The following is a 16,638-nucleotide window of genomic DNA, read 5'->3' on the forward strand; positions in this document are numbered from 1 at the left end:
GGGAATAGCTGGCACCCCCCCACCCTCATGCCCTCTGCGCTGACTCACAGCCGCCCAGGCTGCGAGGCAGAGGGTTAACACCAAATTCATGTCCTTTGTCGCAAGTATAGACAACAAAACGTCCCTTAAGTTCGTCAGAACCGGGAAAGGGTTTGCTGACCAGCTCTGGGCTGATCCTGTTTTGGCACCTGCGCTGGTCTGGGGTTATTTTTGCAGGGGGTGGGGGGAGTGTTACAGGAGATGCAGCACAAACACTCACTGCTCTCCTTAGACTACTGCTTAGGGCAGTAGCTAAAAAAAAAACCCCTAACACTTGCAGCTTGTGCTTAATGCTAACTGAAATAACGTAATTAAGATGAAATTAAATGATGCCAGTCAGAGTGCGGTGTTTCTGGACAGGTAACAGAGCATACTCACGCAGTGCTCGCTCCTGTGTAACAGCTCCTTACTCTCCTTGTCGCTGAGTAACTGCCTGGCACTAACACCTGCTCTTGGCACCGATGTGGTCTGCAATCCCTCCTGCTGCAGCGGCGGCTGGTGAACGCTGGCAGCTGGTTGGGCCGCGGGAAGCTGCAGAACTACCTGCGCTCCCCACTGCTGCTCCCCCGCGGGGACCTGACGCCCCACTGCCCCCGCCGCTCCCCTCCCTTCACACGAGGTGCCAGCAGTCAGTTTCTAACCTGTTCACAAGCAGCACAGACCACAAACAACTTCATGCTAAAGCAGAAAGCTTTTAAGCTGAGTCCAAAACCTCCAAATCACATAAAAGGTTAAGTGAAGAAAGAAAAAAATAAAACAAAACGCTGTCTAACTGCTAGGAGGGAACAGGTTTTTAGAAGACCCCTCAGCAAATGCTCTGATCCAGTTCGTCCCTGTTAGCTGGGACGTTGGAGACAAAAAGCAAACCAAGTGAGCCAAGCACAAAAATAAGCGGTGCAGGACAAGGGCTGTAGTACTCATTTACCCATTCATTACCCCAAAATGTCAACATAATTTCCAACCCCTTACAGTGCCATGCTGCGGAAAATAAAGAGACCTTTTGGCAAAATTGAACTCAATTTTTAAGCCTGATACAGAGGGCTGTAGTAATACCTCCACAGTTACTGGTGTGGGTCAGAGAGGACGAATTTAGACAGCCCAGCTTCAGATCACCAGGCCACCCTCTGAAGGAAACAGTCCTGAGGCTGCCGGCAGCCTCCAGCCTCAGCTCATCCACCCCAAGCTGCAACATTAGGCCCCTCTGGCTGACCTCTGCAACTCCCACCACCTTTGTCACTGCTTGAAAATGTAAAAAAAAAATATCTTCGGGTGCTTTGCAGTGCCTTCACGAGGCTCCCCAGCTGCCTGCCGCTAGGTGCCCCGGCACTGCCAGGTCACTGGTGCAAGAGGGCAGGAGCCCGGGTGACACCGGGTGAGAACACGCAGAGCACTTACCTGCAGCTATCGTCACTCCCTGCTCCGACAGCTCCGAGCAGTCAGTAAGGCTCCTCCTGCCGATGCAGGACCTGTGTCTGGTCTGTAACACAGGACGCTGGAGAAGACCACCTACCATACGGGCCTTTTCAACCCACTGCTCTGCCTGCTGCGTCCTTTGAGCCGCTCTCTCACATACATAGCCCGTCTTTCTCTGCTTGTGATCTAAGAATAAACAGCAGCTGCCACAGCAATGGGATTACTGGTTTTGTCTCAGCTTTGCTCCCCAAATGGATCCCACCTGTACCTGGGGAAATGCCCCCTAGGAGAGGTCCCCTCCGCTCCCGCAGGGTGCGTCCCCGTGCATTTATTTCACCTGACCCAGTAAGAGATGGCTGCAGCTGCCGGCGGTACGAGCTTCCCAACCTGCTGCTCCCACGGCAAAGCTCGCTTCCACCCACGGGCGCCCGGGCCTCCCTGCTCCCTAGCTCCTGCGCGAGTGTTAGGGAGCGCCTGCCACGCAGGGCTCACCGGGCCCACGCGGGCTGCTGGGGAAGGGTCACTGCAAGGTGAAGTTAAAAAAAAAAGTTAAAAAAAAAAAAAGAAAAAAAAAAAAAGGTCTGACCGGCACCTACAGCGGTCACTGAACGCAGCGGTGGCATTTGCCCAAGCCCTCCCCGCGGATCCATGCCGCGCACAATCACACACGCTCACGCAGAGGGCTCTACTCCGCGGCCCTCTGCTGCCACTGGCTCCATTCTACAAACCTGGATCGACACTGCCACTGAGGTAAGCGCATTTTACTTTAGCTGCAGCCCCTGGAAGGTGTCAGCAGCACGGAGGAACGTTTTCTCTTTTCAGCGTTGGGGGCAGCAACGAAAGCCGGAGCGGTAAAAGGGAACGGGGAAGGTCACACCAGCAAATTGCTGCCCGCTGGGTTCCGAGTTGGGCTCCCCCGACTCCCGTACTCACGCAAGTGCAGACAAGCCAACGGTCCAGGCTGGCAAGGGTATTTTCTGTGCGCCCCAGCACGTGGAGAGAGGATTGCTACCCATGCTGGGGAGGGACAGGGGGAGCACTCAGCATACAAGGAGCCGCACAGAACAGACGAGGCACGACAGGTACAAGTTACTGCCAGGGAAATTCTGACTGAGAGAAAAGGAAAGTTTTCACAACGAGAACAATCTCCCCAGGGAAGTGGTGCATTCCCTGACATCGTGAACTTTTAAGATTCAGCAGGACAGGGTGCTGGGCATCTTGTCAAGACCGTGCCTTCGCCAGGAAAGGCTGGACCAGATGATCCTTGAGGTCCCACCAACCTGGTATCGTGTGGTTCACAGAGACAGGCTCGCCCCTCGCTTCAGAGAGCACAAGGGCCGGGTATCGCTGGGTTATGAAGTGCAGTGCTGGATCTGGCCGAGGCCACCGACAGTGCCAGGGAAAACGCACCCGCCATCTCACAGCCGCAGAGGAGGAAGTTTGGAGGGAGCAACCAGCAGCTTTCACTCCTCCCGAGCTCCCCCAGGGAGTTAGCTTAAATTAGACACCCAATTCCCCCCAAGGGAGCGGGATTTTGTAGACGCTGGCATGAGCTCACATAACAAAAGGGCAGTCAACTTCTCATCATTTAAGTGCTGGGAAACTGTCTGCGATCTGCTGACAGTAGCTGTTAACGAGCTCAAAATGTATCACAAAGGTAATTTTTAGAAGACGTTAAACCTCTTGGCAGACACCAAAGCTTACACCCAGATGTAACCATTTCAGGCTAGCACCAGTTTATGGCTCCCAGAGAGCGGTGCGACTCAGACCTAACAAGCAGCAAACGCTGGAGAGAAAACAACATTCAAGCGAATCCTCTCGGTGTTCCCACCACGCACAAACCAGTCCCCCGGCCTCCCCTGGCACTGAACGGCCCTACACGAACTCAGGAAAAATGCCCGTGGGTGGAGGCTTCAGGCAGCAAATCCCCCGTGCTCTGTCCTGCCACCGGCCCCTCTGGCGCGCACGCTCCCTCGTGCGACAGCAGTGCGTGGGCTGCTGGAAGGACAAGCTCCTTGGGGCCACAGCGACCCGTGTCCAAATGAACCTGGGAATTCAGCACAACTGCTTTGGGTAAAAACCCTCCCAGCGCCTGCGGGTTACCCCGACGGGCAGGGTGCTGAGCTGACCCGCAGGAGCTCTACGTTCGGAGGAAAACAAAGGGAGTTTTCTCCCCCCGTATCCTGTTAGCCCTGAAGCAACCACAGCTCCGCCAGATCTTTACCAGGACACAAGGACACAGACGCTGATTCACAATGGCACTCGACCGTTTAAAACACAAGGAAGACAAAACACCCTGGCAGGCACCATCAGTATCACAGCTACGCAGGCCAGACGCGGCAACACGCGCTAGCTGGGGAGGGATGAGATCAACAGCAAAGGCAGATTCCAGGCTGTAAAGCGAGTTTGCTAAATAATGGGAGATCAAAATACAACTGAAATGATTTAAAAATGTAACGTGTCTTCAATAACATGTAACCATGCAACTGAATCTCTTTTCTCATATATTGTTTAAGGGACAATTTCAGGAATCGTTCAAGTTGCATAAAGAGGTAACTGAAGTTTTCTAAGCAATAATCCATGCCCGAGTCCAAGAAAAAACCATCCATCTCGCTGAAGTGATGGCCCTGAAGCAAGATCAATAGTGAATGTAAGGCAGCAAAGATGACCACCGAGGTCTTTGGAGTCATGAACGACCATCAAGAGCAGGCACCACCGGGCTGCCAACCCAGGGCAGAAGAGGTCCCTCCGAGCCCCTCACCGGTGGCAGGCGTCGGGGCAGGTGCAGTGCCCGGGGCGCGCAGCCGGTGCCACCCCATGGGCCGCGAAAGGACAGGGCGGGAAGGCTCCTGCCCCTCCGGCACACTGCCTCGCTGCTTGAGCTGCCTGCGGCGGGGCTGGCGCCTTGCCCTGGGTTACAACACAACCTCTAACACCTCACGGCGACAGCTGCTAATTTCCTTTCTTTGTTTGTTATTACAGCCATCGACAGATAAAAGCAAGAAATGTGTGGATTCCTGCTGAAACCTACACTTTGATTACAGCCCTTTTAATTCCTCTGAATGAGGTCATGTTCTCAGATGGGCACAAACAAGATTCGCAACTTCCATGTCTTCCAGGCTGTGTTAATGAACTCCACAGCCAGGTACGGCACTCTTTGATCTCCACGTCTCCAATGAAAATGTCACTGTTGCAGGGGAGGGGACGGTGGCAGAAGTTGCCGGAGCTCCTATGCCACTTGCCGTTTCTGCTTTCGCTGGGATGGGAGACGACACTGACCCAGCTTTTCCACTCCAGAAATCCTCCTTTAGTGGGGAACCATCTACAAACAGATTCCACTCCGTCATCGTTGCGCCCGCCTCCCCTCCCGGCCCCCCAGTACTACCCATTTTCCAGCTCAGTTCTCTCACACACACGTACGTGCAGGAGTAACTCCTTCTCCTCAAAAGATGAGTACTTTCAAGGAACTTGCAATCCTACCTGCTGATTTTTCAAATAACCCCCTTGTAGGTGATGATCTTGTTACTGCTCAGAGCAGCATTTGGGGAACAAACTCTCTTTGTACTCACACCCCATCACCCGAACGTTGCTAACCACCTTTCCAGTTGCACAGTCCGGACCGGCTGACGCACGCCCTCACAAGAAGCTGGCCTGCGCACCCAGGCGCCAGCAGCCCTGCCGGGCTGGCAGAGGCGGGAGGACAGCAGTCAGCTGGGGCTCAGGCTGCGCCGGGGCCGCCCCACCAGCGCCACATCCCGCACAGCTGCCCCAGGGTGAAGCTGGCACAAATGCGGAACGATGAACTCCCGCGAACCGCATGGCAGGTGGGGACAGCTTTGGAGTCACGAGAAGTTTAGTCCAGATCAAGGACGGAGGAGAGTCAGACAGGTGAGTAAGACAGAGCATGGTGGTTCTCCCACCGCTCTGACATGATTCAGGCGATACGTGCCCTTGGGGCGATGCGCAGGGAAGGGGGATATTTGAGGCTGGGGAGAAGAGACAGGAAAGACCAAGATAACGGCGAGGCACGGAGGGGTAACAGGACAGCTGGCCGGGCAGGGGCCTCCACCGAACCTGGAGATGTCTAACCTGAGGAGCCAGGTATCTGTTTTTGGAGACTAGCACTATCTGAGCATCTTGACAAGCCTCCATTTGTGAGGTGATGCTAAAATTTGTTTTCCACACACAGCACCACAGTGTGCCCGCCCTCCACTGGGCTCAAAGCCCGGGTTGCTGAGGTGGCCTTGGCACAAGGGGCACCAGCCACAGCGACATGCCCCTGGCCCTGGCTCCCACCACCATCGCTGCACTGTGATGCACCTCGCCCTGTGGGCGCAGCCAGCAGCCTGGCGTCAGAGCCATGCCTTTGGGCAATCTGGCACATCACTCAAAAGAAAAGGCACGTCACAAGATTGCTTGCCATCCATTTCTGGCTTGTTTTGGCCAAACACAAGGAAAATGGGCTAAGCAAGATACCGCTTGAGGCTTTTCATACTATCTTTCACTTCTCTAATCTGTTCTTTTTGTCCCAAAGTTACTGTTGCTCTGCATATATATTTGATGGCCTGCCTCACCTCCTGTATACATACATGCATGTGTGTCTGCACACATACAGTGGAACAGAAGGAATAATATTTACATCTGAAATGCAGAACTCTGGATTGCAGTAAAACAAACAAACAAATAAAAGGTTTACATCACAGGAAGGCAGCTCACAGTACTTTCACCCCGTTTTCTGGATGAACTTTGGTGACCCTCCATTTTTGGTCTGTCCTGCGCTTGGGTCCCACACTGACTGTAAGGGAATCTTGCCCCCAGACCCACTGTCACGGAACACCTGCGGGAGCAGAGCCCTGGCACTGGAGGAGCAGGAAGGAAGTGAGAGAAATGACAGAGACCCACATTTCTGCTCAGATGACTCTGGCCATCAGCTCTTTCCCCAAGTGCCAAGTGACTCAGGATCCCTGGGCACGGGGTGTCACCCTGGAGAACACCACGGCCTCATACCAAGCAGCTTCTATGCCAAGTATTTGCACAGGGCTTAGATCCACAGCAGCTAAATATTCATTTTGATCCTGCAGCGGGGCAGCAGGAGGAGCAACGTAGCCTCTCAAAGGCCCTTCCGGTCCTATTTCTATTTTCTACGCACCAAATAGCTGTTTAAAAGCTGCAGAAACAGCAGAAAATGGGGTGTGCTCCCTGAATGAACAGAAGCTATTAACTGGGCTTGGTTCTGCGGGGGACACGGGGTAGGACGGTGAGTGCTGCTCAGCACAAGCACCAGCACTGCAGGCAGGCGGAGCAGGTGCCCGTGCAGCCCGGTGCCTGCTCAGTTAACCACCGACTCTTCCCGAGCCGCGTGTCCGGACAACGGCTGCTTACCGGTCAGCGAAACCCTCCTGTTGTGACATTAATGGACAAACCCTCAGGAATAACTGACTAATACGGGACAAATCTCTTTGCAAAGCCAGGCTGGGACTCCATGCCCTAACACATCTCCAGAAACTCACAGGATCATGAAGAAGCAAGAGCTGTGAACCCTGGTGATGGTTGCTCTCCTTCCCCCACTAGTCCCTGCTGCTGCCAGCATTTGGTACTTGCAGATTTCAGATTGCCCGGGTGGCCTTCATGTATATTTTAAACACCCATGAATATTTGATTTGCTCTAAATCCAATTCATGTCTTGAAATTTTCCTTGGCCAGGAAAACAGAGCCCTTGTCAGAAACACCATTAGGGCTTCAGAAACTCGCAGGGAGCAGCCAGGTACCCGGAGAGGCCGTGCTGCACTCGTTTGAGATGCTCACTGCATCCTCCCCAGATGCGTCGCTCCAGCAGCGTGGCTGGTGGCCAGGAACAACAGGATATTCCAGCTGATTAACTAGCGCTGCTGAGAGGCTGGGAGAACGCTCCTTTCGCCCCCATCCACGCTGCTGAGGTAACTTGAGAATGTCCACGGCCAGATACAAACGACAAAATCCACCAAGACTAAGTGCCCTTCAGAGAGTGCTGGTTCCTGCCTCTGGGCTCGGGCAAGAAAGGCAAAGGCCGGTGCCGTGAGTGGTACGCGGGCAGCTCCAGGAGGCATTTACCACCCCAGCCAGCGCAGAACACGCTCCGATGCCTACAAGGAGGATCCACCTACCTAATTATTATGCCATTTGGTTCTGTCTGTTTACAAAACACAGCTTTGCATGTGAACCACATACTTTCACCTCCTTATCTTGTACCTCAGTATCATTTAGAGGATTCTAAATCCCCTTATCCCAGAAAAATCTCGGAACACCTCCCCATAGATGGCTTGAGGGCCAGGAGCTCAGGCTCTGCCCTGGGAGGGAGCTGGGAAGCTGGGAGCCTCCACCACACTCACCACTGCGGTCAGGGCACACGAAGGGCCTGGGAGGTAGCTGTGCTCAGTGCTGCTCCTCCAGACTCTTCACACGCTCAGTAAGAAACAACCTCGAACAACCTCCATCCCCACCTTTCCCCCTACTTTTAAATAAACTGTTTCAAGCAAAGCAGGTCAGTAATTACAAAACTAAACACATGTTAACCTTGCTGGACCTTTTCGCCTTCTCTTCAGCACCTCCCAGAAAGCCAGCTGTTTCACGTTATTTTTTTCTTTTTTGTCCTTCAGCTCATGTGTAAGAAACCAACCTGATCTAGTAACTATGTGAATCGGATCAGTTTGTATTTCCTCATACCTTTTTAAAAGCTGTCACTCAATCACAGACCGATCAGCTCAGCCAGCCTCGGCTGAGCTGGTCTTGGAGTAAGGCAGCAGATCCATCAAAAGTAGTCAGGGCACACAGTCTGGAGAGGTTTAAAAGGTTAGAAACACCACTCTGAACTGCACCAACAAAGGAAATGCAAACAACGTGGGGACTAGATAGCTGGAGAGACATTTAGCCTCTCCGGAAAAAGAGCCTTTGGGGTAACCACATTCAAAACACATTTATCTAGTGAGATCTGGAGACGAGCAGGCATGGAGTAATACAATGAGCCCTGCATTTAAAGGCAAGCATGAAGTCTCCACGCCACGCAAACCACTCCTGCCTACTGCTCTTGCTGAACTATCACTGTCACAAGGTGACAGCAAATCACAAGAATTTATGGCTAAGACACTATGGCTTATATTTAATCTATTTTTGCAGTTTCACAAATTGAGCACTGATGTGCTTACGTCCACAGAGATGTGATGGCAAAAGGAGGGACATAAGATATGAGGAATTTTTCATGGGGAAGGCTAACTGACATTTACAGGGAAAGAAATAGATGGTACATGGAACACAGCAGCTTTATGGGGGCTCCCAAATTCACCATGCTCTGACTTAAGATCTCGATAGTGGAAACTGTCGTGCAAATCCTTTGGCAGCAATTCTATGCCACGCAGTGGAATATCACGTTACTGTTGTACTTAATTACATGAAACGTCTCTAAGATTCTGCCATGCTGCTCTGTTGTCCACTTTGTAGCATGCCAAGGAGTGAAGCCATGGCTCTTGCCTAACTTCAGGAAAAGGGACTGATGTGAAAAGACCCAAATAAATCTTTCTTACATGACAGTTTTTGTGTACTGCAGAATATCCATTAAAAAACACTCCCACAGTGCACTATAATAAGCCTTGAGTTAAGGCTGTGATGGACCTAGTTCTTCCAAACACCAGCAGAAACTCTGTGTGGCACCGTTGTGCGTAAGGTGCTTTAGAATAACAGCTGCTGTCTGATACAGAACCATAGAATATCTCAGGTTGGAAGGGACTCGTAAGGATCATTGAGATGCGTTGCGTTTCTTCCTAAAGAAAACTGATACCTTGCAGCGACGATAAATTCATCTCAGTTTAGGTGAAGCCAGACAGTCTGTACATACATCTTCCAGAAATCTGGCTTTTATCCCTCTAAGTAGCCTCAGCGTGAGCCTTTGAGGCTCTGCCACCCAAGTGAGAAGTCTGGATGCTGCAGGTCTCCCAGGAAACTGAAGGCTGACTGTCAAAAATGACTGTGATGAAGAAACGGGTCATTTGTGAACATCCTCCTCCAAAAGTGCTATTTGTGCGCAGTTTCGCTGCGTAAATCCACTTACACCAGAGCTAACATCGATCACAACCACATTATAAAATTGTGGATTTCTCCCCTGAAGAGTGAACTGCATTAGCAATTTGATAATTGTACGCCTTCCGCATTCAGCAACCTCTCTCTTTACACATCTAATCAGCATTAATTTTAAAGCAGGATAATTAGCAGACACACTTGTGGATGGGTGCTGAAATGATCCCTGAAAATTTAACCACTTGGTGTCCTGTGGTACGCACTAACAGTTGGAGCCCTAGTAAGACAGACCGCACTTAGGGCAGCAGAGGTGAAATCTTGGCACTGGCAACAAAAAAGACTGAAGAGAACACGAATGCATTTCGGAGCAGACTAGATTCAAACACGTGGGTGTTTTCCCCTTCTGTGTAAGACCAAAATAGTAAATGCCACTTTATCTTTGTCTCCCCGTGTTTCGTCTGTAAGTCAGTCAGTATGTCGGTACATTAACTGCCTAGATACTTACCAGCAACATGCAGGCAAGTACCTGGGAGTGCTGTCCCTGGCCCCGGTATGCACTGGCCACCAAAGCATGGGTAGCCCAGGAAAACATGTCTGCAGGCACACGAAGCACGTCCACGCGAGAGCAATAGATCCGAACCACAGCTGACACACTTGAACTTTGCGTGTCTTCCCTGCCAGGCTCCTGGGACTCGGGCAGATCCCAACTTCTTTGCCCAAGTAACCACCGCCTGGTCTTGCCTCAGCAAGGAGAGCAGTCTTGCAGGCGACAACTTTTTTTTTTCCCCCAAACACCCAGACACTTCTAAAGCAGTCATTAAATCAGCGGTTCGCACCAGTGGCGGATGCTGAGGGTGCCTCGGCTACTGGCGAGTGCTGAGCGCAGACCCCGCAGGAGGGCAGACGGCCCCGGGGAGGCACGGCCGGCGCTGCCCCGCGCCAAGGGCTGGCGGCACACCCGAGCTGGCCTGTGGGCACGGCGCTCGCGCGTCCCTGAGCGTACCTGACCCAGAGCCACCTTGTTAGTTCAAGGCCAGAACTGCCCTAATGAGGGTTCTCAGCTTCTGCCTTACAGAGCCCGGTGCCCCCCGCCCCGAGCACAGGCAGGAGGAGCTTGTGCCCACCTGCCCAGGTGGCCACACGTGCTGGAGGAGATGGCCTCACCAGGGGACGGCGGGAGGAACACCAGCATCGGGGGAGAAACAAGCATGAGCCCACGCACCCGGGTGAAACCCTCCACTCAGTGAAACGGGTAGTCATCTATTTTAAAACCATCTCATGAAAATTAACAGTGAGTTTTTCAGCGAAAGAGGAGGTCAGACCAGAATGGTAACCTCAGCCGAGGCGAGCGGCTTTGCATGCCTGTTAGGGTGCAACAAAGGGTCCCTAGCACTGTGGTCCCCATAAGGTGGCAAACGCAAAACTTCTTTTGCTACTTTTGCATTTCACCAGCATGTAACCAAATACAGGAAGGAAAGCAGAGGCAACGAGACGGTGCTGCGTGGAAATAAAAACAAAAGCGAGACTAAATCTAGGATCATCGCCATTCCTGTAATGCTACTGTGAGAACGTGGCTCTTCAGCCCAGCATGCTTACACAATATGGCTCTCAGCATTACTGACTGTGAGCCTGACGGCATTCTACATGACACGGGACCAAACAGGAGGACGTGACATTTTAAAAATATGCATCAATGTCAAGGTGACAGTCTGGTAAGTCAACTAAGTTATAACGTCCATGCCCTTACGAACATGTTTATGTTCTGGCACCGTTTGCCCTTACAGTGGGTATTACTAATACATAATTAAGTTTATATAAACTAAGGAAGAAAATTACATATTATTTTGATTCATTCTCACCAAGTTCCTCTTAAAAGTACCTCAGGGAATTTTTAAACATGAAGAATGCCCACAATTAAGATTTTTGTAAAATATACTTTAATCTTGTGCTCTGTAACCATGTAATGGTTTTGCCAGTAGCAATTTCTTATTGCCACCCCTCTTTGTATTCAAAGCTTGCCTATTGCAATGAGTCTTTATAAAGAAATACATTAATTAAATACGCCTTGACTTCACTAGCCAAGGAAAAGACAATTAATCATCCCGCAGGCACAAGCACAACATAATACCTGCTATTGCTCATGGGCACCTCACGCAGACTCACCACTGCTGCGTGATGTCATTGCCTCCGAGCACACAAAGAGGCTCTCTCCCGTCAGCACCGTGCCACTCACTCACCTCACCCAGTGTAAAGCAGCTGATGTACGGGCGAGATGTTATGGGCTACATTTTTTTTCTTTTCTTACATCACTACACCGACATCTAGTTAAATCTGTTTGCAGTGACCACCCTGACACCAGATGTACGGAGGGCACCGATGGCTTGAGTGGGGCAGGGCTGTCGGTCTCTCCTCACCAAATCCTCCTGGGGAGCTCTTGCCAGCACAGAGGGGAGAGTCCGTGCCAACCCTGAGATGCAGCTCTAACCAGCAAATAGTTTGTTATGGGCAGGGTCACTGAAGCACCGTATTCTTTAAGGAAAAAAAAAAAAAAAAAGTTGAAAAATGAGAACAATGGCTGATGGCCTCAATTAGACACCTGAGTTACCACCGCATTCCCAGTTTTCTAATGTCAGTGCTGAGCTGGTCTTCACTCAGAATGAAAAGGTATTTCATGGGCATTTATACCCATGGGTAGTTGCTATGAACTCTGCTAATATTTTATTCTGTGAGAAAGGTGAAAAAGAAGTTGTGACTTAGAAATGAAACATGTAAATTATTCCTTGACCTTGGCCAGATGTTTGAAGTGCTCTTCAATATGTTGACAGTATGTACTAGGCAGCAATTATTTTTGGTGGAAAAATGTTTCGTTTCTCTGATACCCTACTTATACCTTCATTAATCACAGGTCAGCCTTGGAGGTGTGAACTTCTTGTTTGACAAACATCTAAAAATGGAAAAGTTTAGAGTAAACCTAACTGTGTTTAGAGTGACTCTGCGCACAAGGCATTTATTTTACCTCACACAGCTAAAGGCATTCAGATTAATGAATTCAAATTAAAGAACTGCCTAGTGCTTTTTGTCCCGTCCCCGTGTCCCCCCCCCGATATGTAGCTCCTTGCCTCAGCTATGCTGTGTGGAACGGGTCAGTCCCTTCCATCAAGTTTGAACTGGCTGCCTTTCCTCCTCCGAGGGGCTGGGAACTGAGCTGCCTCCGTTACTCACCTTCCCTCTCTCACGGTGAATCCAGGCATGCAAGGAACCACAGGTAACCCCCAGGTCTTCTCGAACCCTTCCCTATTACCAGCAGCCTCTCCCACCCATCCCATTTCTCCCCCTCCGTCTCTCTGTTCTCAACCTCTTTTTCCCTCTCCTGCTCAAGACGTGTTAGTGCTCTTTCCAGCTCCACGGCACCGACACAGGAACCTCCTGCTGCTCTTGCTGCTGCCGTTGCATGCTACCTTTAGGTGCCTGTTTGATGAAGTACATGGTAAAAATTTCTTCTCATCAGCTGGCTTGCCCTGGGATGCTAGCGGAAGGAAAGGCACTGGGGGTCACAGGGAGACTCTATCAGAGAGAGCAACCTGCTTCATGGGAGCTGGAGGGAGGGAACAGCAGGGAGAGAGCGAGGGGAAGTCGAAGTGTGATCTGTCAGAGCAAGGGAAACGAGGCTGTGAAAGACAGTGCGAGCTGAATGCTAACAGCCTCAACGTTTGGCTCAGGTCCTCTGCTTGCTGTCCGCCATGGCTGCACCGGACCCTCTCTTTCCATCTTCAGCTGTCCCCGCGTAACTTCCCCCAGGCTCAGACAGCCAGCTACCACGATAAACTGTGGCTGGTCGGTGCTGAACCAGTAGCTACAGCCTGCGGAGTAATATGACCACTATGCAGTGTGCCACTCCGCAACCAGGACAGAGGGATGAAAACCCCTTTTGCAGCTGTTGGGATAGCACTCCACTTTTGAAACGTTTCTACAGGATCTACAATATTACTCATGTTTTTTCATGATAGCCCCCACCTCTTCCCAAAGAGACGCTCTAGTTCTCATTTTACAAAACTAGTATCTGAGACACGATGATAGTGAACAAGTCACACTCAGGCTGCGTGGGGCAGAACAGACAACCAAAACCGGGCTCTTGGGCATACAAACCATAAGCCATCTTTCCCCTTTTGTTCAGGCTTAAGATAAATTCCCTTCCACAGCTTCCAAACCAGACAAGTAATTAGATACAGTTGATAAATCTCAATAATTGGGGGTAATTTATACATCCCATAAAAACAATGCTGCTTCGGTATTAGTAAGACAGTACAAATAGATTTGCTGAAAGAGTAAAGGTTTGCTTATAAAGTTAATAGGAGACACGAGGTAGTGCTTTCTGTGCTTACCTTCAGCACTGTGATATTCCATGCAAAACTCTCAATGGCTTTGCTTAATTTTCTTCCTTTCAAACCTTCCTTTGTCCCGAGGTTATGAAGCTCTTCATGGAATTCCATGCCTGAAAATACAGATTGCTACATCACCCAGTGCACAATTGATTTTCCATATAAAATGCTCAGTAAGCATTTTCAGTCTCGCAGCGGGTACTTCCTGCAACTTTTTTTGTTTCCCCCACTTCCCTGGTATGACTCCACCCTGGAAAGCATCTTCCAGAATAAAAGGGGCACATGCAATTTTGTGGTTGTGCTTCCACTTTGTACGTAACTGTCCTTTCCAGTGCTGGTGTCCCACGCAGGCACGTGCCTGGTCCCTGCACAAACACCCCTCCCAGCACCCCTGCCTGCAGCCTGCGTTGCTGGCAGCACTGCACCAAAAGGCAATCGCTTGTCGCTTTGCTTGAATACATGATTTTGTACCTTGGGAGGCAGTCTGACAGACGTGGAAGATACCTGGTTCAGCACAGCAAATACAGGCTCAAACGCACAGCTCCTCATTAATCTTAATCAGTCATACAGAAAGCTCTTGTACTTCGCAATGATAAATCATGTCAGAAACACATACCACTAATCACAGGATTGCTATTCCTGCAGCCTGGAGAACTGAGACTTCCAACCCCAGCCCTGGGAATTGTTACATTTCATTGCCAGTTTCTGCGGCAAGTGTCTGCAAATCTGTTGCTGGATATAAGAATTCAGGAAATCTGGAAGCAGATTAAAAACCTTAACAATTACAATTAACCCACCGATTCCACAAGATTTGCACAGCGTATGCCAACATGCCTCTGAGCCCGGTGTGGATTAAGAGACAAAACGGAGACAGAGCTGTTTGTGCTCCCTTAATCTGTACCTTGCAAAGGCCAAATGGGCACCAAATCCCTCCAAAGCATCTGAAGCCCATCCCGGTTGAACACACCAAGTTCTGTTACCAGTTGTTTCATAGCTCTCCCTCCCCTAATGTTTTAAGGCAAACGTCACTTGCAGATTTGAGCTTCACTGAACCTGCATCAAAGAAATGCCCCTGGAGAGAACACCTGCCGCGCAGGCGCGGAGGGCAGCTCCGTGGGCTGCTGGAGGAGTCAGTCCCTCGATGGCCCAAGGCAGGTGCGTGCTCGGCACAGCTGGCCCAAAGCGCTCCTGGAAGACTAACAATAGGTTTCTTCTTGCCTTGCACCGACTCCAGGAGCTCGGTAACACTGAGGCAGTATCAACCCCACATAACGCAAGTTTTCTCTACTGTTTATTTTCCAAAACCTCACCCACTGACAGGTTTTGCCTCTCAAAAGTCACAGAGCTCCTGCAGCACCTCCTTTGGAAAACAGTCTAAATAACTGCACCCCAAGCAAGATTCCCCTGCAGGCGTGCCTCGTGCCAGCTGACTTATAAATCAGTGCAGTAAGTTAAAGAAAACCTTCAAATGACTCGCTCAGTCCTGCAAAAAAAATGAAGGCTAATGGTTCTCAGCTCCACGTGGACAGCCCCACCTTTATGCAGCATCCTAGTTATTTTTCCCTTTGGATCTCACTTCCCCAGCAGTAGCTTGGAGACAGCGCTGCCCCGCAGAGAGGGAGCCACCAACATCTGCTAGGCTGCAGCAGGAGTACCAATGAAAACATTTAGCATTTCAGTCCTCCAAGCTGCTGCTGACCACTGTGCACTGGGCTGAGACTGCAGGTGGAAAACCCCAACAAACCCAGCCCCCTACGAAGCCACCTCGGGGCGCAGGCAGGAGCTGGGCACAGGCAGCCCGGACCGAAACAGGCACGATGTGAGGCAGAGGCGCGGTGGGAAACATCTTCAAAGGGAGCAGGACCAGGGCGAGGCGAAGGACAATGGCACAGGCAGTTAGCCGTACCTCTGACACCTCTTCATTTTGAGGGCTTCATCTTGCCACATGGTAAATGTTATTTCACAATTTGCCTGGGTAACATTTGCAACAAACTAACTTGCAATTGAGGGTGGTGAGGGGTTCTCTCCTACCCTTTCATCTGTCTAACTCCTGAGGCTTCAAAGAGCACTTTGTATCTCTCCAGCCTTTTTCCCAATCAGAAACTATATTTTAAGGCAAAACAAATGAAAATACAAGTAGATACAGCAGCAAAGAGAACAAACTTGAGAAATTAATCTTTTTGCTAGGGGAAGGAAAGAGAGGGAAAATGCATGGAACTCCAGACATGGGCATGGTGGCACAGTCCCACATTGTGTTCTCTGCAGCATCTCCAGCCCTCTGTTCACAAAGATACCAGAGCCCAGGCAAGTGTCATGAGTTATTCTCTCTGTGCACAGCGCAGGGTGGGCAGAAAGTGCTGGTGCTGCTGAAGGGCCGCATAATTCAGTGCAAAGTATTGCTCTTAGATTATACAACCTAGAAAGCCCCCTACTGCTGCATTTTCCCCTCACTGTCCCACTCCTAAACCCTCTGCGCCTGATGAAGGCTTTGGGCTGAGGATGTTTATGCTGCTTATGCAGATGCACAGAAGCCAAGGCATGACAGAAGATGAGGCCCATGAAACCCGGCAGGACAGAGCTCCTTGCCTCTCTTCCCTCTGCTACCCCAGCGCCAGCACGGCTCTGGAGCTCTGCATTTCAAAGAGCAAGGACTAGGTTCCACCCTGCTCTTGCACCACATAAAAATCAGTTAAATGCCGTTGTTGAAACAGCTTCCAGATTTCCTCTAATTAAAAAGATGAATTAAAGGATTTACTACAAA

The 16,638-nt window shown here is 50.6% G+C and overlaps 1 protein-coding gene across 4 annotated transcripts in view; it reads right to left on the bottom strand.

Annotated features, from left to right (window-relative positions):
• The window catches only part of PLCL1 (phospholipase C like 1 (inactive)), a 222,615-nt gene that overhangs the window by 27,795 nt on the left and 178,182 nt on the right, over positions 1 to 16,638 (bottom strand). For all 4 annotated transcript variants that reach the window (XM_080399561.1, XM_080399560.1, XM_080399563.1 and 1 more), the window contains exon 5: positions 13,881 to 13,990. In XM_080399561.1, coding sequence (XP_080255687.1) covers positions 13,881 to 13,990 — 110 coding nt within the window. The remainder of the gene's footprint in view (positions 1 to 13,880; positions 13,991 to 16,638) is intronic.

Source organism: Falco punctatus (assembly GCF_963210335.1).
Source record: "Falco punctatus genome assembly, chromosome: 8".
Lineage (NCBI taxonomy): Eukaryota > Metazoa > Chordata > Aves > Falconiformes > Falconidae > Falco > Falco punctatus.